Genomic DNA, 26070 nt, shown 5'->3' with positions numbered 1-26070 from the left:
GTAATATCCATTGCATTTATTTCAGTTTTAAATATATACAGAGTCATGAGGGATTAGAAGAATCCCCATCTGGCTGCTCCATTATTCTCCCATTGTGGTTAACTCCATTAAAAGATTTCATGCATGACAAATGGAGATGAGAGGCAGTAAGAGATGCTGGTGCTGAAGGTGTGTGGTGGGGCAGTAATGACAAGGACTGAGAGAAAGAAGAATGAGGGATGAGGATGATGGAGAATAAAGAGGGGAGAGTAGGGGAGGGAGCTGAATCATCTATAATTGAAGGGAATCTGGCTGCTGCTGAAGGAACAATGGCCAGCTTCATCCTGTCGGTGTTTGCGGTTTCTTAGTGAACTTGATAAGGTGAAAGTTTGAATGCAGTGGAAGATTTGACTTTTTCTCCCTCCATAAAACATGCTGCCCTGTGATATTTAGACTTTTTAGTTGGAATCAAGACATAGAAGGATATTTACTGGCGCAGTATCAACACAACTGAAACACACCCTGTTTGGGAAGCTATGATTTAATTTAGCAAAAATGAAGGAAACTATGTGACATGCAAATATTTGGAGCTCAGTGCTGCTCTGCCAAACTTGCCTATTAGCCACTTCTGCCAAGTATTTGATTGTGTTGGGTTGGCGTAGCAACATAAATTAAAAACAGTGTATGCTTTTGTGTTTGTATACTGTATGTAAGTCTTTCCTAAGAACTGCTCAGGGAGACTGCCGAGTCATGCTGTCAGCTGCGACCTCAGATCAGCTCTGAGACACTCAGATAAGAGCTGATGGTGTGTCTCTTCTATTTATTTTGCGAGGCTTGGAGAAAACACTTCTGAATACAACACCACAGAGCATCAATACAGAGAAGGTCAACACCACAGGAAGGCCAGAGCAGAAATTAGCAATATTTTATCACAGTATGTGATATTTAATGACAGACCTTTTGTAAATAATGTTTTCAACAAAGCCATGAAGCTTTTCTCAGTGTTTCGATGCTGATCTGAGTTGTACAGAAACAGATCGTGATTAGACGGTCAAAAGTCAGCCCAGCTTTCATGTTTTCTTTTTAAGGTTTCATCTCAAATGTCCAGATACATAATGTTGTGTGTGAAGAGAGTTTGGGGTGGAGGCCTCTCCCAACTCTGAGACAGTCAAAAACCATTTCCTATCAAAATAAATTAGCTGACTAATAACCCGAGAGATAAATTTGAGGGGAGTTGCATGAGACATAGCTGCAGGATTTACTCTGGCTTGTATCATTATTATTGATGATGAAGTTCAAGAGTGTTGAGGAAACATTTTTTTCAGCTTAGATATCAAACAAATATCAGATGTTAGGTGCAGAGCTATGTTCAAACCATACACAGAGAGTCATTTTATGCCATCCTAGTTATTATTTGCATCCATGCACTTTAAGAGAATTACCCCCTTTATGTGATGGGCTCAGTCTTTTTCCACCATCAGATAGGGCGGGGTTGCATGTCAGAGCACAAATGTTTGGAACAGGCAGTCTGGATTTTCTGAGGACTTAAGCCATGCAGCCAGCTCCCTGGTAGTAAGTTTGGAAAAGAGCCAACATGCTAGTACAACGAGTAACCCACCAGTGAATTCACAGTGAGTGAGTGTGTGTGCTTGTGACGTATGCTGCTGCATATTTTATTTCTGCCTGCTTTTAAATTTTCCACTTTCTCGTTGATAATCCAGACATGTTGATGATGTATAGTTTTGGGAAAAAAGGACATGCCAGTCATTATTATAGATAAGATGGCATTCCTGGATATGCTCTTTAATTAAAAAAAAAAATTAATAAATACATTTGGAAAAAAAGAAGAAACTCTTCAGCTTTCTTCTTGCATCACATCCTCTACCGAGGCGCCAATCCTGTGTATTTCCAGCTGTGAAAACTTGTCTCACATGAACAACCTCCTGCTCTTTAGTGCATATGTGGAAGGGGAACTGTGGACGAGCTACAACGAAGCCCCAATTAAGTGCCTCATTGTGAAGGAAATATACCAATACAAACGCATAAAGAAAAACAATGTCAAGAGAACAAGACAAAATTGTTTGCATAAAATGGATTTTAAAGCAGATGATCCTGTTTCACACATATGTTATGTGTTAATATTTCATTTCTGGCAACTCCAAGTGTGCAAAATGGATTTCTTGCCTCTGCATGTTTGCATATTGGCAGGCAAGAACTGCTTCTGGATGTTATCTCGTACTGCATACACCACACAAACGGGCACATTCAGAAACACCACAATGTCCTTAGATGGAGCTGCAATAGAAAGCAGTGAATAAGTGAAAATTTCAGCCATTATAAGAAAACTGGATATAAAAGACTTTAATTCACCACTGACTCGCCGCTGCTCCTTGTACAACACAATACTGCCGTCTGAATCTGGGCAATAGAGCAATAAAACCCAATCAATGCTCTTATGGGCTGTGAGCTCATGAGGGTGAGGAATTTCTGAGCTACTGTGCCAAATATTGATGGGTGCAACAGTATGGCTATAATGCCAGTTAAGAGCTCAGTTGAAGCTGTTAAGCTTTTATAAACAGTTGCCAATATGTGAGAACAAACATGGACACATGGACATTTTCATTATGTGAGCAGATAAATAACTTAATATAAATAAATATTAAATTAAATACTTGCAGTGCTTGAATTCATTTCTGAAGCAGAAGGACAAAAATGTCATGCCCCAACATTTTTCAGGAGAAACACATCGAACTCACAAACCTGTTGGTTTATTTTGTCTTGAGTTTTTTTAATTTCTCTCAGTAAGCTTTGCATTGCATCATCATCAGCTGCTCAGCAACAGCCTCAGTAACTGTCTACAGTGTGGCAAAGCTGTATCTTTGCAGCTTCGGGCTACAGAATGCATGCTCTGCTTCTGATATGTGAGTGGCAGCAGGGGATCTGCACGTAGTAAAGCTGCAGCTTTCAGCCCTGTTTACAGAGCTCAAAGATGGAGAAGAGGGTGAAGCCAGTGAGCTGAAAAGGAAGAATGATAAAGAAGTGGGAAAAAAATAGAAAATTTACAGAAACCATTTATTGATATAGTTTTTTTTTTTTTTTTTAAACAGATTGTTCAATTACTTGTGGTCTTTATTAGAATCAAGCGCTTAACCGTGAATGCATCATGTGCTTTGCAGTGGACCAACACCTCAATAACTATTCACAAGGACGTTAATATGAGGTGATAAGGTCATTACATGTCAGATGAAATATCGAATAAGTAAAGTTAGTTGAGGCAATTTATACATATATGTATATGTGAGTGGCAGTAGGGGATCTGCATATATATATATATATATATATATATATATATATATATATACACACAATGATCTAACAATCTTTTTTTTGTGGCAACAAGTCCAAACTTTTGCTGACAAAGTACTTTTTGTTTTTTTTCTTTATTAGCCTTTTCCTGACAGTAGCCAAAAATATTACCACACTGCTGACTTTGCTTTTTTTTTTTTTTTTTTTTGCAAAATTTTTTTCCTCTTCTTTGTTTTAGCTCCTTTTCCGTACTCACTGTACAGTGTGCATGCAGAGCCTGCATGCTGCTCAACAGCAACAAAGCCCGTGATTTGTAAACAAAAACTGTTGAGCAGTTCTGTCTGACACTGCACATTCATCACAGTTTCTGCAACATTGTAATGCGGTTGCTAAAATGGTGCATTTTGCAGGCCTATTTGATTTGTATAAATAACACTGCACTGCACATATCAGTTTTCACATGTAACTGTCAGAAAGAAATTATATGAACTGTGGTTGAGAGTGTAGTCTGATTAGGAGGATAAGTCAATACATTAAAGAAATCAATAAAATGTTGTCTGTAAGTCAAATAACAGAAGAATGAAGGTCTAAACACAGATATCATCAGTTTATTTAAAAGAAGAAATATTTGCTTTAACAAAGTTACTGACTGTTCAATGATTTCCATCTTAAATGTGCTCTAAGGTTTGCAAGATGAAAAGAGACTGGTAACGACTGAATTACATTGTAGATGTTAAAAAACAAAAGCAATGTAAGCACAGCAGGAAGCAGAAGCCCTTTGCAATTGTTTTATTGTACCTGCTGGTTGGAGATTTTTTTCCCTCTGCATATCCCTCCATATATGTTTAGAATCTATGCAGAGGTAGGCAGAGAGACAGGCGGGAATGCCAGCTATTAATATTTCAAACCATAGACTTGGCGTTAAAACGAAAATGTTGAACATATGTGTGTGTCTTTGTGTGTGACTCTGTGTCTGGTATATGGGACAGGTGAGTCAAGGAAGGTCTGCGCAGATGCATGAATTAGTAAAGCAGGCCAAAAAAAAAAGGAGTTTTATAGAGCAGAGGGATAAAATGGACTGAGATAAATAAGTAAACAGTGTAGATGTACTTACGACAAACAGTGGTGCAGAGATGTCACGAGGGAAGCTCATTGGAAAGCTACTTAATATTTTAAGAAATATAGTATACAGCACGGTTTCTCTCCTGCAAATGCTTTTGTCGTGTTCTTGAAATAGAACATTAACATTTATTTACAACGATATGGTGTCTTTATTAAATGTAACGTTGTTAATTATGAAATACTGAAAAACAAGTATTCATTTTGTGGTATTCGTGCCTTCTTTGTTTTGTTGCTAAGCTCTCCCTGCACCTGTGTTTAAAAGGGATCACCTATCAGTGAAAACAGTTGATGCAGTTTTCTGTCTTTGACTGTTCGAGCTTCAGATTAAATCGATTAGTCTCAAAATTATTGTTCAGTTCACTCAAAACAAACCAGATGATGAATTCCTGTCCTGAACCAACGATCTAAATGTGAAAATATTGTGTAGATAAGATATGTGCAATATACAGGGATGAATAATTGTCATTAAAGTAATTGGTATTGTTTTAATGGTTTATTAATTGTTTTTTCTCATCTCTTTTTCTTCCCTATGCATCATGGGACATGTTCATCCATCTCAGCTCTCACAGGTATGAAAACACACTCCATGCCACTATCTAAAAGCAACACAGAGACAATCTGAAGGACAATGGTCAGTCTCAATGTGAGTCTATCAAGTTCAGTAATTTGTCTGTAGTCTGATCTGAGTTGACTTTAGAGCAAATTTAGTTTGCAAACTCATCCACAGACGAGAGGACGCTGCAGAATGTTAACTGTACTTGTATATTTTATTTAAGATGTTAGAAGTATGACATGCTGCTGAACTCTTTTCTGAAATCGTTGCCTAGATATACTTCTCTGATATCATTCATCTCCTTAGAGAAGTATATACACTCAATTATGTTAAAACGGATTTAAAAAAAAAAAAGAAAATTAATGAGCTGGCTTCAATATTTTTGCCTTGTATCCTCTCAGCTTATCAGTGAACAACATATGGAAAAAGTGCTGTAAATTTGTAATCTCATTTATGACTTAAACATGATCTGTTATATGAATTATTCAGGGATGCACAAGGCCGATCTGTTAGCTTTGGGGGCGGACTGAAATTATTTTATAGTTTAGATTTTTATTTTTCCTTTTTCCTCCTTTTGGGTTTCTTCCTCTGGACATGGTCCCCATCAACATGAGTTGGTTGAGTGTGTTTTAAGTCTGCACCCGTCCACGAGGAGAGACTGAGCACCACTGAGACAGATAATAAACTGTTTTCTCAAGGGAGCTCAGTTAGGCTTGCTCAAATTAATTATAAAAGGCTCTTTCTACAGTAAGTGCAGGGCTATAAGCGAGCGACTTGCTAGTAGACAAGTTCAAGTAGAGTTTTTAATTTTTTTGCAGAAAGAAGAAAGGGGGGTGATTCAGAAATGATCCTGAGCTACAGTATTTCATCTGCACTTTTTTAAAAAGGGCGATCAAACAGTATTCCAGCCTACAACCTCTAATTTAGGAAAATAGTTCACAAAACTGTGTGACAGGAATTTTGTGGTCAGCAGGGAAGGAAAATATCAAAGCAGACTGGTTGGAACAGGCTGGATTTAAGCCATCTTATTTGATGTTATATCCACTCTTTTTCAAATGTGAGGAAGATGAAGAGTTCATCTTTATCTGTACCATTTTTATTTGTTTAAGCTTCACACACTGAGGGCTACTCTTAAGAAAGACGGCAAAATAAAATGCTGACTTTCAGCTGCAGAAGCATTTATTTACACAAATCTCCAATAAAAGAACTTGAAATTGTGTCAAGGACTAGATATTGTGTTCTGGCTGCAGATCCGTTCAATCAATTTGTAAGACAACGTGACTATGAAATAGCAGTTATTTACTTTGTAGCCCTAATCACTGCTTCAAAGTTAGTTTGAGGATGTTCCGGCTTAATGTTTGAGTGAAATTACCAAAGAAGAACTGGTCAATGCATGCAGACAGATTGCTGTCTCTGCAAACAAACACAATCTTTAGATGGATAACTGCCATATTTTTCTCTCTCATTGAAAAAATGTTGCTGTTAAAGTCATGTCATCAAGTTAGTCTGTTCCTAGGATTTCAGTTGAAGTTGTTTGTTTACACTGATAGTCACTTGGGTGGCTGAGATAAAATGTTTGACCTCTACATACAAAATAATCTGTTTGAAAGATAAAGCAACATTAATTACAGATTATAAACAACTACAGTGCTCAGAAGTTCAGAATTAAACAAAAGGATAACTAAGAATTTTCTAAGCAATGGGAACATTTGTTGCAACAGCACGTGTCTCTTCCAGCTCCAGCAACACTCACCAGACAACCTGCTCTTTTCTTCTCATTCATGACCTGATTCATCATAACAAAAAGGAGCATTAGACGCAACACTGACTCAAGGTCTTAAAGTAGTAGGATACTTTGATTAATTAAAATGGCTGGTTTTCATGAGAAAACATTTCATCGTTAAACTTTGCACACTACTTTAATTTTTGTTCAAACTAGATTAAAACTGACAGTTAAGTTAATAAAATGTAATTAAAACTGAAATACTAATGTCAAAAATCCATTTCCAGAATTACCACTAAATTCCTGTGTTTTGGTACTGAGCTGGAACCTTTCTATCACATTACCATCCTGCCAGATGTGCAGTATATATAATTTTTCTCCTGTGCAGACCATTTACATAATTTTTTTATGCACACACAAACTCCAGATAAACCTCTGGAACAGAAACATCTGCAAATCAGTTTATTCCTGTTGAATCCTGTCACATCTGTGAGGTTGTATGAAGATGAAAACAGCTGGGCTGCACACATGGCTACCCGCTGTGGTCGGGGCCTGCTTACAGGAGCCCAGATGGGACATATCAAGCACTGGTGGGTTGAGCTCTGTCCGGCGTTCCTCTCACGTCTCAGCTGTTTTGTTCTAATGAATATAATGGAGATGGAAAATGACCAGTCACTGGGAGAGACCCGTGGCACTTTAAGCCAAAATAACAGAAATGATCTAATTGATGTGACATACTCTTTTATAAAATCCAGGGTCAATACTTTTTTTTGTATGTGTGTATACTGGATTATTGTTGCACTTGATGTTAAATACTGTAGAGAATCCACTCTGAATAGCATTATCAATCCAGATGAAATGTATAGTTTCACCCTGTCAACATGCTCTTGTCCTCCAATCAGGTACTTTGTGTTCAAGGACTTTTTTTTATGCGATATGAAAACTGCAGTGCAGCTCATAAAGATTTACTGTGTAATCCCAAACACCTCCAGAAAACACCCATTTCTTGATCAAGATTTTCCCACATGGAGAAATACCAGTACCAACAAAACAGATGTTTGTGTATTTTCAATTGCCTTCACTTTTTCTAAGTTTTCTGAGAAGCACTTGTACTGATGACATGTTACAGGTCTGCCTCTGATTTCTTCTCTACAATCCATTTGTGTTCTTATCTCCTGTTGTGCTGCAGGAGCTGTCAGAGGAACGTCATTCTCCGCCGCTGCTGACGGTCAACGGGCCCGGGGAGGAAAAGCTGTTTCGCAGTAAGAGTGCTGAAGTGGAACTGACGGCCGAAAAGGAGAGAGTCAAGAAGATGCTGTCAGAAGGGTAATGACAAATTTTTGTCTGCTTTGGAAGCATGTTTAAAAGAGAGCTGAAGCAATAAATTCATATTTTTTCTACAAATCAGTTTAGTAATCAAAGTGCTCCAAGTTAATTTGTTTGTAAAATACAAATACCGGTATATTTGGTATTTGGTATGCTGATTTTGCCGTGAGTGAAATCATATTTGATCGCAGATCAACCACCTGTCCCAGGCTTTTTTTGAGCTTTTAATTCAACCAAACTAGGATAAATCCCCCTTCTACCTGACATTCATGGGCAAGACAGACATGTGTGTACCATTAAAGTGATTTCATTTGCTTTTAGCACACACACGTGCAGACAGCAGTGTTTTGGATCAGTTACTTGATTACATCATATAGGAAAATTGTGTTTCCTCCAGAGTGCTGTTATTTTCAATGTTTATTCTTAGCAGAGTGTTTGATCAAAAGCAGAGTCTGATTTGTTATGCATGACGACAAGTTACTGTGAATTTTTAATGACTACATTTATTGGACTTAATTTACATTTTACTTTGAATATTTATTTGAACAAAGACCTGACAGGAACAGAATGAAGTGAAAATGTGTGCTCAAGTCTTTTGATCAATGTAAAGCTTGTAGAAATATAAACAAAACAAAACAAAACAAAGGTTTGACAAACTGCTGTCCAAGAGACATGGTAGACAGCTAGAGCAGCAGATGTGTCTGTGGGAGTACTGACATGAAAGGAAATGTTCTCTTTCAGAGTTTTGAAGGTTACTGCAAATGTCTTCACCTCCCAGCTTGGTTACATAAGCGGATATATAAAAGCTTGTAGCACTTAGTTGAGCTCTTCACATTGAAGAAAACTGACTTTAGCTGCTAGCTTTTGTTCTCAGCTTCTCTGATTTTTAGCCATTAAACTTTAAAGCATTTGAATTTGGGCGAGACTTCACAGTGCTCCCCTCTTAATTTCATTTGCACCTCTGTGATGTCTTTTAGAACTGTTTCGTTCAGATTTTCAGAGATTAATGAAGAGCACACAGAAAAATGTTCGATTGGAAAAAGAACAATTGACCCACAATACACTCACTTTTTCAAGATTTTCCTCACATAAACTCAACAGAAAAATGACCTCTTTGGCACACGATGCAGATTTTGTATTGAATGTATGCTGGATTTAGTCTGCAAACAACGCCTACTGTCATCCATCTGTGACGTTGAACTGGTGCCTGCAAGGCAACTGAAGGGTTTATTTTACAAGCTAGAGCAGCTTCTTTTAAATTTTCTTAAGAAATGATGCACATTACAAGCGAGCCAACATGAAAAAGTGAAACATGCTATATATTGCAAAAATGCGTGTCTTTCCATCTAATATTTCTGTTGACATGCCTCTCTGCACCTCCTACTGGGCTTGCATTGACAGTGGAATAGTATTAGGATGCTCTTCTTAACCAGAGATTTGCGTACGGATGTGGCACTGCACAGCGTTGACTTGCAAATGTTGCATGATGTTCTTGAAGAAAAGCATGCTCGTTAGATCTTCTGTTGACATATTTTACAGGAAAGCTGTAAAAACCGTTCAGTTCAGGAATTGGTATTCCATCACTGGAAAAGAAGTATTGCCTTAAGGATCAGATCAAAATTAAACCTTAGCAGGTCTCAAAATACATACAACTTAAAGTTAATTACACATTACATGCTACACCATGTTCTGGTCTGGGGCACTTAGGTATATGTTAACACAATGCCAAGGAGGAAAGACATCAGCAGTAATCCTAGAAAAGAAACTGTTGCTACCCATCAATCTGAGAGGGATTATAAGGCAATTTCCAATCATTCATCAGTCCAGTTCATCATTCTACGCAGGGAAAGATTATTCACAAGTTGCAAACAGTCGAGATAGCTGCCAGTCTTCCCAGGAGTGGATGTACCTGCTTGTTTACCTCAGGTCAGACTGTGCAATACTCAGAGAAACTCAGAAACCCTAAGTGCTACACCTCTGACTCTGCAGGCCTGAGTTAGCATGTTAAATGTTAAAGTTTATCACACTACAATTAGAAAAAAGACTGAACAAGTATAGAACAATGTCTTAGAACAGTGGAGAACAGAGATCAAAGTGGAGATGCTTGGTCATAATGCACAGCGACAGGTTTGAAAAAAAAAACAAACACAGCATTTAAACACAAACATCCCACACCAACTATCAAGCATGGTGGTGGAGAGCGGATGATCAAACCATCTCTCTGACAGCTAAAGCTTGGCTGAAACCAGGTCATGAAACAGGACAATGATCCCAAACACAGCAGGAAATCTGCAACAGAGTGACTGAAAAAGAAAAGAATCAAAGTGTTGCAATGGTCCAGTCAAAGTCCAGACCTCAACCTGATTAAAATGCTTTGTTGGGACCTTAAGAGAGCTGTGAATAAAAAAAAAGAGCCTGCAAACTTCAAGCAAAGCTGGAAATAAAAGTCAACATTTGAGAATGATGAATGGAGAACGACTTTTTTCAAGTTGTTGCTACTAAAAGTTGTTCCGCAAGCTGTTACATCATGGGATGTACTTAACTTTTCGTACACTTTTCATACACTTCGTACACAATACACATTTGTTACATCGATAATGATACAGTGTAATATCCCATGTGCTGTTCTTCTGAGGTTGTGTTTAGCTAATTTTAAGACCTGATAATGACCAGATAATTTTTTTTTAGTTTATTATGTCCTGATTTATAAAACTGAAAGTTTCTTTTTCACATGGCTGTGGGTTTTCAATTGGATATTCCACTGGATATTGTTATGAATCACACATGAAATAGATTGGACTGCTTTGTTTTTTGTTTCTTCTGTCTTGTTTGATTTTTATTTTGTGCTCCAACCCCAAAATCCCATGCTGTTCAAGTTAACCATTAAAGCCAACCTAAAGCACAAATTGACACAGAATCTGCTCCAGCACTGCTTATTTTCCCTCTTCCTTTGCTGTTAATTCACCTGACTTAACTGGATGAGGTGTGTTTAGCCAATCAAAAGATAACTGGGTCAGATCAAATTACTTTTATTCATGACCCAAAATCACAGATTGCCCTGAGGGACCATAAAATCTGTGCAGCGTAGAGCAGCCTGCAAGACTTGGAAATAAACAGACACAGGACTCAGCATCCAGCATAGACTAACATGCAACAGATGTGCAGCATAGACAGAAATATTGTTTGTAAAATGACAGTATGGTGAGTATTAATATTAGATTGAAATAATTACTGTTGCAAGTATGAGCACAAATGTAGAATATTTGGAGATAGAGTTAAACCAGGGACAAAGAAGAGACTAAGCCTCATGAACATTTCTGCTTTGTGTTTGTTATCAGGAATTATAGTCTGGCTTGGCTGAAGTGAAGATTTCATCTTTACTTCATAAGAAATTAAACTGATTATTAACCAGAACTGCAGCAGTGAGTCAAACTGAAAGCATCTAGCCTGCCTGCATACTGTGCTACAGGAGAACACTCCCCAGTTCTGCAGTCTTATATTCACATTTGTTTGGGATTTTGTTTGGCGTACACAGTGGGCCAAACAATATCTTTATAACCTCAAAGCCCAAGGTTTTCCCACGTGTGCTGTTGTTAATCTCTGTTTGTGTCTCTATAACCGGAGACCATTGAGGTGTGAGTGCTGCTGAATTTGTCAGCACATAATTTTCATCATCATGGTGGCCATTATTGATCACTCAACCTTCCATATTAGATCAGGAAGCAGAAAAGCACCCCTCAGATGTTTTATAGCCTATTATGCCAACAGTTTTATTTTATGATTTTTATAAAGCCTGTGCAGGCAGGCTTTTGTCTCCTGTTGCTATGGTGAGTGGTTTTATGGTTGCCGTGCTGTAGTCATGGCAAACACTGCTTCCTGAGCTCCATCTTCTTAGCTAAAAGCTCTCTGGTTTATTAAATATCCCCTCTGAATCCTGACCTTTGCTGGATAGTTCCCACCTTAATAACGGAGAACACATTATTTGTTTTTGGTGTTTTTTCTATGTGGCCCAGTGGTGTAATTTTCCACAGTTAAAGGTAAATACTGCTCTGCTTTGGTGCACTTTGTAGATTGGATAGTTTTGAAGAATCAACATGAAAACAACTATACTGACTGTTTTTATTAGTAAGTGCCCTGATATTTATGTGAACTCATGGATTTGCAATCACATCACAGTGATAATTTTCTTTGGAGCAGGTGGAAACCAAACTGACGCTGAAAGTATACTTTAAACATAATTTATAATGTCATATTGGTGTTTTCCTGCAACTTCCCCTCAGGTCCATGTGTGACATAAACTTGGAGGCTGAACTGTTCACTCTGCAGGACAGCAATGCCAAGTTGGTGGAAGCACTGCAGGAAGCCAACAGCAGTGTGGAGCAGTGGAAGAAACAACTGGCTGAATACCAGGAAGAGACAGATCGCCTCAGAGACCAGGTGAGAGAAACCAAAAGGTGCACAAGCACCTTACATTACTCTGACTGTGTGTTTGGGGCTGCTTCTGGGTTAAGTTTGGATTGATTTCTAATTGCTTTGTATATAAGAATGTAACAACATTCTCGAAACTTCTCCACAGTACTATTGAAATTATCTTCAAGTGAATAAGAAAAACAGTATTTTGTCTTTTAGAGGTCCAGATGTGTGTTTGTTAAGACCAGAAGGTGGTGAGATAATCAATATTATATACTCCAAGTGATTTCTGTTAGAGGGTTTAGCATAATCATGCCTTCATTTGACTTCCACAGACAGAGCAGAATACAGTGATACAGCTTAAACGTAGGGGGCCAGATGAATGGACAATGCATACACATAAAATAAATGCTTATTTCCTTTTCAACACTCAAGCTGGTATTTATGAAGAAATATTGAACAGTGAGAGTTAATGCTTTCTTCAGACGATACATATACACATTTTTAGAGCAACTAAAGCCTAATATGATGAACTGGAAACTAGCAAAAAAAAAAGAGAATTTATCTTAAAACAAACTATTATAATATCCTTATATAAATTAATGTACTTGTTGATACACTATATATTCAGTTGTGGGTGCTATAGATAACTGCAGCTGTTCAACACAGTTGTGTGTAACATTTATGAGACTATCTTATAGTCACGTCCGTGTCTCCCTCCTGATAATCTCCACATGATGCTGTATACCGTTTAGGCTTTGCACACATCTATTGCAAACGTTGGCACCAGAAGTCAGTGACCTTGCATAAACTTTGAAGATGACAGCATTCACAAAAAAGGATAATGCAGTAATAGTCATTCATAAACCTGACTGGACTCACTGTTTTATGCCACTGTGTTGCATACTGCAGTGTTTTCCTTGAAACATTTGGTGCTGTACTTTTGTCTGCTCGCACCCAGAGGAATTTCTTTACCAACGAGTCCCTTAAAAACATGTCACTCTTAAAACTATTTTGTCACTTCTGTCTTTTATTTAGGGTACCTCTATTATCTGTACAGTAGTTTTGACATTGTAAATCTAAAGCAATCTATAGTCAAAAATGAGCTTCAATTTCCCTCATGATTTTTAATAGTGCACAAGGTTATTAGAACAAGAAAGAAAAGGAAAAACTTTTTACTTAAATGAAATTCAACATTTTGTTAGTCCTGTCCTATATAACCACTTAGACATTAAATGAAAGATGCAATGCAGATTTCTCGCTTTTCTAATACACACACACTATGCAACTGTGGCACTAAAATCCCTCGACGGACTGCTTCAAACTGCAGATTCATTTTTCATCCAGCCTCCCTCCCTGGAATATTTTGGTTGACAGGCTCCCGTGATAATTGTTGGGCCAGAATGCAGGCATTTCATCTTCAATTTACAGAGAGGAAATTGTGCCCCTGGTCAAGCTTAACAAAGCTTCTTTAATCGGACAGAATTAAGTGATGCTGCCATCCAATCTGCAGTGAAACAGACAGAATACTGGCTCTTTATTTTTAGCTCAGGATGTGGTTTAATCAATTTTATCCATCTCTGTAAGTTCAGGTGTTCAAGGTTACCCCCCAAACACACACAGACTCACAGACTCACAGAGCCCCACACGTACACACAGAGCTGCAGCAAAGTCAACCAGGTGGCTGGAAGTAGAGCAGGCCTCCAGGGTGGTGATGGGATATCGAGGGGAACAGGAGTGTTTTCTTTTTTTTTGGGGGGGGGGGGACAGGACACACTATACTGCTACACACTATACCCCCCCCCCCCACCCCCCCGTCCCAGTTAGAGGAAGAAGATAAATCACCGGAGGAGCAGAAGGAGAGAGGCTGGCTGGCTATTTCTCCCTTGTCACACACTCGGCTTCTGCCATGTTTGTGGTCATCCACCACAGAAAGGCTCTGGGTTTATTTTCTGGGTTTCTGGGTTGACTCTGACCTCTGTTCAGGTTTGTTGAGAACTTACACCATAGAGTGGGTGGCATAGTGCATTTGAATGTTACATATTTAAGTATATCATTTATACTTAATGATGAGTTTGAACTATTTCTATAATTTAGTAAATCAAGTTTGTTTGAATGTGTTATTAAGATTTCTAGCACAGTGTCTTACCATCTTTTTTTATATCATGCCAAGCCAGAAGAAACCTGTTAGTCTAATAGAGAATTCACTATGAATTAAAATTTGAGAAATATTCTAATGTCACTGTAGAGCAGCTCTACTTATTTATCTACAACAGTACCTACTGTAACTAGTACAGTACATCAAGATATAATAGAAAGATACAGTATGAACAGAAAAAGAAATGATTTGTATACAAAATTATATTGTTTTATGGCATTCATTTGTTTGTCACCTATCCCCACAAATCTGGTGCACACAAGTGCAACATTATCTTATGAAATGGAAGTGTAGAAGTGTGTTAACACATTTATTATAACATATATATACAAGATTTGAAAAGTGTTTTTTTTTTTTGCACCATGCTTGCACAATGGGTCTGTATTGACGCTACTCGTTTTCAGTCTCTTATTAGGCTGTTATGATTAGAATGTTACTTGGGACATTAAATTAGAAATATATCACAGTGCTCCCAGGAGAGATGAATCTCCTTCAGAGAGATGGAGCCCATGACTGGTGGCAGTGGCTGTTACGAGCACGTACACACACAGAGGGGATAATATGAAGGGGCTGAGGCATCTGAGACTGTGTGGACAATCCATCTTTCAACTTGCTGTGGTTTTCTGAAGCTCGGTTTGGCTGCCATGCAGCAGAGCATGGTGTGAAATCTCTAAACTGTCACTTTGAAAATGTCTGTGAAAATACAGAGGGCAACTTGAAAGGAGAGAAAAGAAATTGTTGGCCATGTGAGCAGAGCAGCCTCTCTGCCCTCGTTCACACATTTACATTTCAGACACTCAGCTGATGCGGTCACTCGGGGAAACAGAAATGTGAGAAAAAGCCTGTAATGATTCCTCCTACAACAACATTGTAATAAATCAAAAGTAAAAGGTCGAGGATAAGTTTGAATTCCCCTTCATTCCTGTTTTATTTTTTTCTCATCATAGATTTCTTTAACAGGCTAGCATCTATCACCATGTCAGTACAATGACAACAAGGGTTGTTGCATTGATAACCTATTTAGTTAAAATGACAGGAAATACTAAATTTTCCCAAAACTGTAGATAATCTGTTGGATTCATCAAGTAATTATTCTTACAGTAAATCAAATCCTCTCAAACCTCACTGCTGGTCTTTTCCTCTGGCATTAGAGGAATTTTAAATTGTTCAGTTCTTTTTAAGTGACAACGTTTCATGTCAGGTTTCACATATACACCCCCAACAGTCCACACTTGCTGTGCACCAGTGTCATGAAAACTTGAGAAAAACCGTGCACATCAAAGGTCTGTGAAGCCAACGTCAGGCTTACAAAACAAACTATGTGATGCAGTGAGCCTTACCGGTTCTAAAGTAAAGTGCCTTCTTTTCAAATACTGCAGCTTCAAACTGTGTAAACACACTTGCTGATCATATTAATTAAACATCTTCAGCTGGTCCAGCGTGTGAAAAACAGTGTACACTGCTTTAATTTGAGGCAAGCAAAGCCCAGAGGGAATTGAACCCCAGCCCTGTCAGTGAGTTAGTGCTTTGGTCTGATTGTAGAGCCACAGAACATTGAAATATTGCTGAATAGATGCTCCACAAACTTTACATTCAGACCTCAGATGCTGAACAGTTTGTCCTTGTTTTGTCAAACTGTCACTCACAATCTGCAGCTTTCCCATTAATATGTTAAAGTCAGCGAAGTGGGTCAGATTGGGATAAAATAGTTTCCCTCAAAATGCTTTTTCACAGGTCAAATCCTTCAATTACAAACGTCTCCAAGGCGAGAGGCATCAACTCTGTGCCCTATGGCAGTAAAACTCTTTTCCCTCAGAAGAATTACAGCTGGTGGATGTGTTTGTTTGTGTGGTGGAGAGCACCATCAGGAGAGACAAGATGAGATGGGGAATGAATAAAGAAGATGTCATTGATTTCAAAGATTCATTTGCAGATTGCACAGCAGAGTGATGCCAGATGGATGTCTCTGAAAGATACTCACAGATCTGACTAAATGGACCTTTATCAGTTGTGAAAATCACTTTATTAACTCTGTGTGGGTGTAAATGGATGGTAACAAGATGGATCACCCTTTCTTGGTTTTCTTTATTTCCCTGAGTAGTAATCATCAAATGTGTGCTTTTGTATGTGAATGTATTATTGAATTTACATAATGTAAAACCCTTTTGATTAGAATTTTTCAGAATACACTTAAGGTGAATGGTTATTTGTTGATTAAATTACACCATATGTAAGATTTATAAAAGCTCTTCAAGCCCACACTGGATAACCACTAAACTGGCACTTCAGCATTTTTCTCTTTATTAAAAGGAATCTCTATTTGCTTCTTATTTTCTACCTGTCAGGCAAGTTGTTGTTTCTCATTTTCATCCATCGACACGATAACACAAAAACCATCAATTTCTCAAGATATGGTACCAATTAAATAAATTATGCATATTCGCAAAATCCAAAGGAAGAACGTGTGGTGATAACGTATGCACATCGTGCCTTCTTCAGACCATATCGGATAGAAACAGGAAAAAAAGATGACAGAATTTAGGATAAAACAATTTAATCGGATTAGTGTGATAATTATTTTTCTCTGATTTTGTTTTTTTTTATCATTAGTTTTAATAGTATACTCTTAATTAATAGTGAGTTGCTCAGAATAACTGAAGCCATTTATCACAGTCATTTATAATGACTGTGGGAGACCTTGTTAATGAGGCGTTTAAGAGAGAATGAGAGGTTTCTATTGACAATGTTCAGATTTTTTTAGACGAAATTGGTTCATGTGCTACTTTAGGCTTCCTGAGTCTGTTTAAGAAAATGGCCAACAATTGCTCCCTCTGTACATCTGTGTCTCCCTCATGATCATTTCCGAACACAATCATGTACTCTATAGTCTAAGCTTTCATCTTCACTTTTGGTTTAAATTGCACTTTGACACTAAATGGAAAGCTTTACTGTAGCATTTTCATTTACATTTACTTTGTGTTGCAAACCGAGTTTTATATATGCAAATCACAAATTAGGCGAAGTGCATCAGTATACACTCGGTGTTAAAATTCGTCTCCATCTACATATCAAGTTATGAGGTTACCACTTGTGATCAGATGTTACTTCCCCAGTCTGTATGCAAATATACATGTAGGCAGCTATCTGCTTGGCAACAAACATGACATCAGTAATAAGTCTATTTGAGGCTGCCTCCCTCTAGCTTTACCCATCCAAAGGTGCTCCATTGTTGGAACATGCAGTGTACATTTCTGCAGTTGTGCCTCGGCTCATCATAATCATGTCATCAGTGATTAAGGTCTGCAAATGTCTCTGCAAATCCTGAATCACATAAAGTGACCTGAAAAATAAGATATTTAGACACCAACAAGTTTTAGACTTGCCTGAGTCACATTTATTGTGTTATTTTTACAAATATTTTAACAGTCTGTGTTATATAATAGATGCCATTTGTGGGGGAAAGTAAAAGGAGCATGAAATTATGACGAATCTGCGATGCTAAGCTCTGTATGTGCTCCAAAAACACACAAATGCAAGATTTTAGATTCTCTGTGGTTTTCTTCTATACTAGTACAAGATGGCTAGTACTTATAAGTACAAGCATCTCTTTCTTACATACAGTACTTTTATATTATATATTATATACAGATGTCTCTCAAAATAGTCTAGTCGATCTTTAGAGATCCTGAATCTGAAGTGAGGTGTGCTGCTGCCTATTTCAGTATCAACATTTAAAAGTCCCTCACCATTTAAACACCAAATTCAGTTGTTTTCCTTAATTTAGTTAACTTACTATGTAGTTTTTAAGTATTATTCATTGTGGCTTTGTGTTCCAGGTTTCAGAGCTGGAGGCCCAGCTGGGACATCCTGCTGCTGGTCAGCCTGGTAAAGAGGAGCTGAGTCAGTCACTGGAGGAGCTGGAGGCCTTGCTGAGCGCCAAAGATCAGGCAAGACACCCAGTTCTACCCCTCCACTCAATGCTGTACAAATCTATTTGTCATCTTATTAAAATGGGAGTAGAAAGCTAGTCCAGAATACAACAGCATACATAATGTGTATATTAGTATTAGTCAGTTGGATGTGTGAGCCTTAATCTCTATCTGATATTCAGTTACAACAAGAAAAATCCAAGAAACATTCAGTCAGTCTGTCATTTATGGATGTATTAGGCTAGATCTAGAAGATGAAGGGCTGGAAGTGTCAACCTGAGTAATTTCTATGTAAATCATTCTTAAGATTTCTGATGAAATGTTTCCGGTTCAGTACTCTTGTTTTTGTCTTTTCCAAAAGGTAATAACTTTTTTAAAACAGGCTTAGAAATTCAAGTGGACAAAACCAGAAAAAGAACAAACTATTTTACTGCTTCTGTATCCACTAAGATTTGGATTAATCTTTTTGCTGCTCTTGTTGTCGGTGCTGTATTTAGTGTTTTAATCAGGCTGAAAAGAGCTTTAAAAAATGCTTAATATACAAAGGGTATGTTTGATATTTCAGTAAGATTGCCAGTTGTTCCGAGCTTTCATCTCAATGCTTAAAACTCAACAAAATTGTATTTTGTTTAAAGTGAAATATTCCTTAAAAGCATATTGCTGCTGTCCAGCCTTAATAACATCTATTCTATAATTTAAGCTGACATGAGTCATGCAAGGACTTGGTGGTACTTTTCCATGGAGGTGGAACTCCCTCCTCCCCTGAAACATTAAGATGTCCATCACCCATTCCTGATGATAAATCTCTCTCCTCCTTTTAGAAACCAAATCTTGGCATTTTGGTGCAGTCGACAGATGAATGGTTCACGTCCTAACAGGGATGGAGGAATCAGGGAGGCAGTGTTGTAACAGTTTGAAATGATTGTGTTTTCAGGAAATTCAAAGCCTACAGAGCAAGAAAACAGATGTTGGTGAGCTGGAGAAGGAGAAAGAGGAGGCCATTGAAAGACTTCAGGTAAGCTGACTTCTCTGCAGTACTGTGGTGCTCTCACCCATCTAATTGTACCTCATTCACATGCACTGGTAAAGCATTTGTTACCTTTACACTCAGTTGTTTTTAGTATTTTGGTTTGATCATCTGTATAGTTTGAGTAATTTTCAAAGTGGATCTGTCAAGCATTTGATATTTCTTGAATTTTGATCTTATATTGAAAACAAAATATAAATGGTCATATGCCAAAATCTTGAGTAAAAAGACTCCATCTCTGTCTGCTGTTGTTAACCTGTGTTTGTTCATACTGACCAAACAGACATCACAGCGCTGTCCCACTGTGGGCACCATGTTTGCTGTGCTGCCTCTGGCTTAAGCCACACATTTGAGGATTCAGCTGTCATACTCCTCATTTGAGTGGGATGATGTTTTACATCACCTGACTAAATTTTCGATCTGTTACTTGCAATGGAAAGTCTGGAAAAGATTCACTTTTCAGGCGGAACTGCAGGCACCGGTCAATCATATCGCATGACGAATTACGCGAGTGAGGCAGGGACGAAATGTATTAATGCTTGATGTTTGCGATTGTAGAGACAATCAGTCGTGATATTGATCATGAGATAAGTGCTGCAGTCTAATTGGCTGGGCTCTGTGCTGCCACTTGTAATACTATTGAGGCTTTTCACTAATCAAAGCGAAGCAACCCCCCTCCAACCCATTATATATCAATATATTTTACAGAAAAGTACCTCTATGTATTACAATAGTACTCAATGGTAGAAATTCAATCTCTGTGTGTTTCTTTTTCCTTCTTTTTTACAGCTGTAAGCCTTTTCCCATCTCTTCAATCTGCAGGAATTTATTTTAAAAACAATTTATGTTCTGTTTTTTGTTGTTCTGAAAGTCAGTAAAAAATAATAAGAGCCTCTGTAAATTAGAGCTCAGAACAACTTGAATCCAAACAGATGAACTGAGGGCTTCAAGGAGAAAACAGATCATTCTAAATTTCCTTATTAATGTGGGAGATTGTATCTGATGCATATTGCATAGCCTTTATTAGATCCTCCATCATTCTTACCAGTGAGGTCAGTCATGAATTATGTCCAATCATTTTTGACCTCTGCAGTCCTTGTGTTCATTCCACAATCCATTCTTTGTAAAATTGTGTTTTGTAATGTGAGACTGAAAGCCAGATACGTCAAACTGCAGCATATTCTGCCAAAATAAGCCGCCACAATGAGAAAAAAAGAATTTGAATAATTTCAAGTAAAGTTAATCTGTTTCTTGGCCAAACCTGCAGGACTCCATAAGTCGGCTGTATCTGCCAAAGTGGCTTTAAGCAGTTTTTTCTTGCACATTACATTTACATTCATGCATTTAACAGACATGTTTATCCACAACGACTTATAAGGAAGCACATGCTTCCAAGTATAGGGAAGAAAAGTAATGTTCTACTTTAGCACTTAATGTTTAATGTTTATGCAAAACCATTGCAGAAAACACTATAAATACTATCTTGATCAGTGAGTGATTTGCACGTCTACTTTGCAAGATGTGCTCCACAAAAAAACTTAAATAGGTCAAGACATTTTGTGTTCCCACTAAGAAGGAGGCCTAGACATGCAGAAAATATCAAGGAACATGCACGACAAAAACAGTTTCCGAAACAAACATTTATGTGTCTGCAGGACCTGGAGAGACGAAACACTGAGCTGGAGAGCCGCGTTCAGTCTGCTGAAAAGACACTGGCCTCCAACCAGGAAGAACAGGAGCAGACGGAAGATGAAGTTCGACGAATTATCGAGGTTCTGGACATCAAAATCTGTGACCTGAAAGGCCTGAGAGAAAGTCTGGCAAAACTGGTAGATAAGTAACCACAGCTGGGGCCGGGGTGCATCTCTACAGTCGACACGCTGCTCTGTGTAACTTTGATTTGTGTTTAACTGGTGCAGCAGCTGAGCAAAGATCAGAGCAATACGGTGGAAATCACACTGGAGTTTACCTTAATTTTTTTGTTTTTCAAGACCAGTGCAGGTAAAAAAAAAAAACAGCTGTTAGAAACCTCTTAAAGGTGCTATGTGCAGAATAAATCTCTTCTATTGTTTCTCATGGACTCATTATGATTTCCATAATCTTCCATCACTCGCCGATTTCACACATTAACACCTGAGATGTTCAGGAGAATGTGCAGACAATTTGGTCTTTTTCCATGATTGTTCTCACATCACATCTCAACGGGAGGCTCTCTGATGGAAATGGCTCAGTTGGCTGGAAATCTGAGGGATGGGGTGCAGGGGGTGGTTGTCTAAAGTGCACAGGAGGCAGCAAGTGATGCAGAAATTACACACCAGATATTGCTGTTTTCTTTACAACACTATGAGAATAGCACATAAGGTTCCTTATTGAGCTGACGTGGGTACTGCATGTACTGTACATATCTGCAGTAGCAGGGAGCGAACAGAAAGCAGCACACAGGTCAGGAGAAAGGACCAACTCTCACCAGCACACACACACACAGTGACAACAAATGCTCCAGAATATTTGCTGAAACGTTTGTACAATTATTCACCCGCTGATGTTAAGGAGATTTGAAGGGACTGTGTGGAAAGTCTCACGAATGCGGACATTTGCGTTCTTACGTGCCACTGCTCCATAGTATCACATTTCAGGCCTCTGGCTACTGACTGACCACTCAGAAAGATGAAATATTTGCTCTGGAAGAACAGCATCCACTTTGTGTTTTTGGTGAGGTAGCACAGAAGTGTAAATATGTGACTGAGATTCTCATTTAAAAAGCATGTTCTTAGATTTATAGTTGAACTTGTCTTGTGATCATTTCTGGTGTTTTTCCACGTCTTTCATATTTGTTGGTTTCAAAAAAGACGCTGAGCATACAAAAACCTTCCTTTAATAGACACCAAGAACTGCACTTGGAATTCACGCACCCATAGTTTATAAATCTCTAACTATTTCAACTTTTAAATGCAGAGCAGCTTCCTTGTGATTTCCTGTCATATAATGCCAGCTTAAATTAGGGTTTGATCAGGAACAGCCATGTTCCGTGCTTACAAATAAGATAATTTCCACTTTAAAGGAAGGTTTTATGAATAACTACAGAGTTGTAATTTTGTGCTTGATTTATACTTATGATCAAAATTGAATAGTTAGTCTGTTTTTTAAATGAGGTCTCTAGTGATTTTCAAAGTTTAATGAAGAGCAGAAGCTTTCAGTTTCATCTGCTTAGTTATCATATCGATGTCATATCGATGTCCTAAAACGAATGTTCCAAAACATTGTCCCAAGATGATGTTTATCATTCAAAAGAGGCTTGCTTTGTTGCAAAGGTAGAAGGTTCCAACAGGTACTTAATGACTTTTGGCTTCTTGGTTTTATTTTTAGCTCTGCACATAGTAGGAAATCCTTTTGTATTAGCATATTCTCCCTCTAAATTAAGAGGCCAGAGTAGCAGTTGAACTATGAAGTAATTAAAAAACGGCCTTGCATTATAGAGGGAAAGGACGAAAATAAACAGCTACAGGTGGACTGTTTTTCTGCAGAGCTTCAAGTCGCAACCACTGATGCATGCCTGGACATAGACTGTAAAATCACAGCTCTATGAAAGCAGGAGGCAATCAGGCAAGTGTTCTAGATGTGGTTCATAGAAACAACAGGGAAATACAATTATTATTCCCGTGTAGTTTAGGTCAAAGCATTCTTTAAAATATTATTAGAATCGGATGTCCCTTTATCTACATTTTCATGTCAATCATTGCTATTAAGATTTTTTTTAATCAAACTATACAAGTAAAGCATCTGCTTTTATACTATAACACCTGATCTTTTGGAACTGTGGAGATGCACCCAGCAGGAGTGTGATCAGGGCATGGACACATGAAAAAACCCTGAGTAAAAATCAGCCCCAGTTCACCACCATCAGCAGGGACTGGGCTCAGACCAGCCAGAGCATCGACAATCTCAGAGGTGCAAGCAACCTGCTCGAGCTTCAACTTCTGAGGATGGCCAGCATCAAACTGTTTCTGTTCTTCTTTTATAAAGACTGCTTTTTCTCACCACTTATTCTATTATTCATGTTCATCGATGGGTTGCTCACTGTCAGGATGGGAAGTCTGCAAGTTATCAGCCAAAAAAAAGGAACACAATTTCAGTTCCAGCTGCTTGTGTCCTCCGTACCGTCCTGTTGGTAAAGTAGATGAACATTGGAAAAAGTCCCAATGTGTCTGAGAAGCCGTTTCCCACCCTGATGTTGAGTTGAGCCTGTGATTGCACTTGATAACGTCTGTGCCAAATTGAATTTCGTTTACATTTTGTCAGTGTTCACAAGGATATCCAGCTTGATTTTATGTACTTTTTCTGTGTTGCTCAGCACTATAATGGTTATACTAATCCTAGGGAGAAGCTCAGTGGAGCCGCAGAGTATAGATCACTACAAGAGCACTGCATGAGCTCTGCAGAAACCCCTTACCTGCCAAGGAATGTGAAGCTGGGTGTATATGTGTGTGTGTGGGGGTGTGGGTGTGTGTGTGTGTGCGCGCAATCTCAGACTGCTCGAGTGAGAGCAGTACAACTGCAGTAGTTGTAGTAAATTGGTACTTAACTGACTTGTCTGTCAACGTTAGATGTGAACTTCAGATGCACAAAATCTATTGAACTTTGCTTCTCAGCCCCTGATGAGTTATTGATTTCTTTATATGACAGTTATTTAGGTACAAACAAGGTGCAGATCTTTGCAGCTTAGGATGCAGTGACTGCCAGAACCATCATAACATGTCATGATGTGAAATTTGTGTAATAAATTGCAATATAATGGAGTAGCACCCATTGTTTACTTTAACTTGCATTTATTGCTGTACAACATGTTCCGCTGATGGTGTATGTAGGACTTAAGAGTTTAGGGTTAGCTTCTTTTGAAATTTTAATAAAGGCAATCAAAAAGAATCACCTCAGCAGCTCTTAACGATCTCCGCATAGTAAGGATGAATTATGTGGTTGTGGAACACATTAACACTATAAAAAGACGTTTCAACACATTGGTTTGGTTCTGAAATCAGCTGCTTCGTGCAAGTGTCACTGAATCAGCAATCATATTTCAAGCCTGATTACAGATAAGACAAGTAATTTGTAGATTATGAAACCTCTGCAAAGCCTGTTGGGTGGGTAGTTTTCATTATGCCTTTAACAGATTGCTGCCATTTAACCAGCATGAAGAAAAGAGAGGCGATGAGCTGCATAAGCCCCGCATGGTTGATGTCAGACACAAGTTCACAACAGCCTTTTTCCAGTGACAACTGCACAAGAACACTGTGCTAATACATTACTATGATAGTTGTTCCTGCACATACACAAAGGTGACGCAGGACTAAGACTAGACTTGTCTTCATGATCAACTGATTTGTCAGTAGTGTTTTAACCTTACAACAGATTGACTCTGCAGTGATATTGTGCAGCTACAAGTGAAAGGAGTAATTCCACCAAATATTTCAGATCATTTATAGAGCCGCTTCTGATATATATTGAATTTTTCTCAGAAGTCATTCTGCATTTCATTGTGATTCTTAAATTACTCGTTACAAACCACATTTGAAATTAGCTTGTCCTGAAGAGGAAGAAAAAAAACTTTATATCCCTTATTTTTATATCATCAGCTGAAGTCTAAACTGTAGGTGTTTTCTCTCACCATAAAATGATTTAGTAAAATCTGTTGGTGGCTGTGAGAGAATGCAGTACCAAAGAAGCACCACCATCATGCTGAAGTCACAAGAACTGGGGGAAAAAAAGTGTGAAATATGCTGATCTTCACCTTTTGAGTTTTCAGTTAAACCTAAATTCCTTTTTTTTTTTTTTTTTTTTTTTAAAAAAATCAAAAAACATTTGACCCTTAAGTACGACTTTAAATACCTCAAATTTCAATTAGTTCAGGTTGTTTCATTCAAGTATTGCTTAAGGAGAAGAAAGCTTGTCTGACATGACAGTATCTGAAGGGAGCCATGTGCTTGTATTGAACATGACTAACTGATTCCTTATATTTGTAATGAACTGTAACATTAAAACTCTGTCATGCAAAGTCACTGTTGTCTTATTTGTGTGACGACAGTGAGAAACAACGGTGTGGCGTCATTCCCCATTTTTACATGAGGACTGACCGTTTTTCCTGAATGGCCCTTTACTGAAGGGGAAGTACCAAAATGTTGGTATTCAACATATCAGCTAATATTTGACTCAAGTCACCACCGATTAAGATGAACACTAATAGTACACTGGCTTTCCATTTGCAAAATTCTGGAAAATTGACAGCTTTGTTTTTTTTTTTTGTTTACAAGAAAAGGGCAGTTTGACTTTAGAAACCACCTGATTTCTAAAATGTGCTTCATAGTTTTTGCCATTGATGCAGTGAGGACATGTGAAATTAGGTTTTGTACTGCAGTGCTATTCGATCAAGCTGACGGGTGCCCCAAACTGAAGTAACAATCACACTCAACCAAATGCTGGTCAGGTGTGGGAGTACATCAGCTGTCGAATTTCACCTGAGATCAACTTAAAGAAGCTGCTTTA

At 38.1% G+C, this 26070-nt stretch overlaps 1 protein-coding gene across 1 annotated transcript in view; it reads left to right on the top strand.

The window, feature by feature from the left end:
- Positions 1 to 23286, top strand: part of LOC140311415 (homer protein homolog 3-like) — a 49622-nt gene extending 26336 nt beyond the window's left edge. The window contains 6 exon segments of the mRNA XM_072388786.1: positions 4968 to 4976; positions 7873 to 8009; positions 12290 to 12446; positions 18414 to 18524; positions 19441 to 19521; positions 21189 to 23286. Of these exon segments, the coding sequence (XP_072244887.1) occupies positions 4968 to 4976; positions 7873 to 8009; positions 12290 to 12446; positions 18414 to 18524; positions 19441 to 19521; positions 21189 to 21374 (681 nt within the window). The 3' untranslated portion in view covers positions 21375 to 23286.
- The last annotated feature ends 2784 nt before the right edge of the window (positions 23287 to 26070 follow it).

Source organism: Leuresthes tenuis, unplaced genomic scaffold (genome assembly GCF_036924035.1).
Source record: "Leuresthes tenuis unplaced genomic scaffold, fLeuTen1.0.hap1 SCAF_7, whole genome shotgun sequence".
Lineage (NCBI taxonomy): Eukaryota > Metazoa > Chordata > Actinopteri > Atheriniformes > Atherinopsidae > Leuresthes > Leuresthes tenuis.
This window is presented reverse-complemented; position numbering and strand designations above follow the sequence as displayed.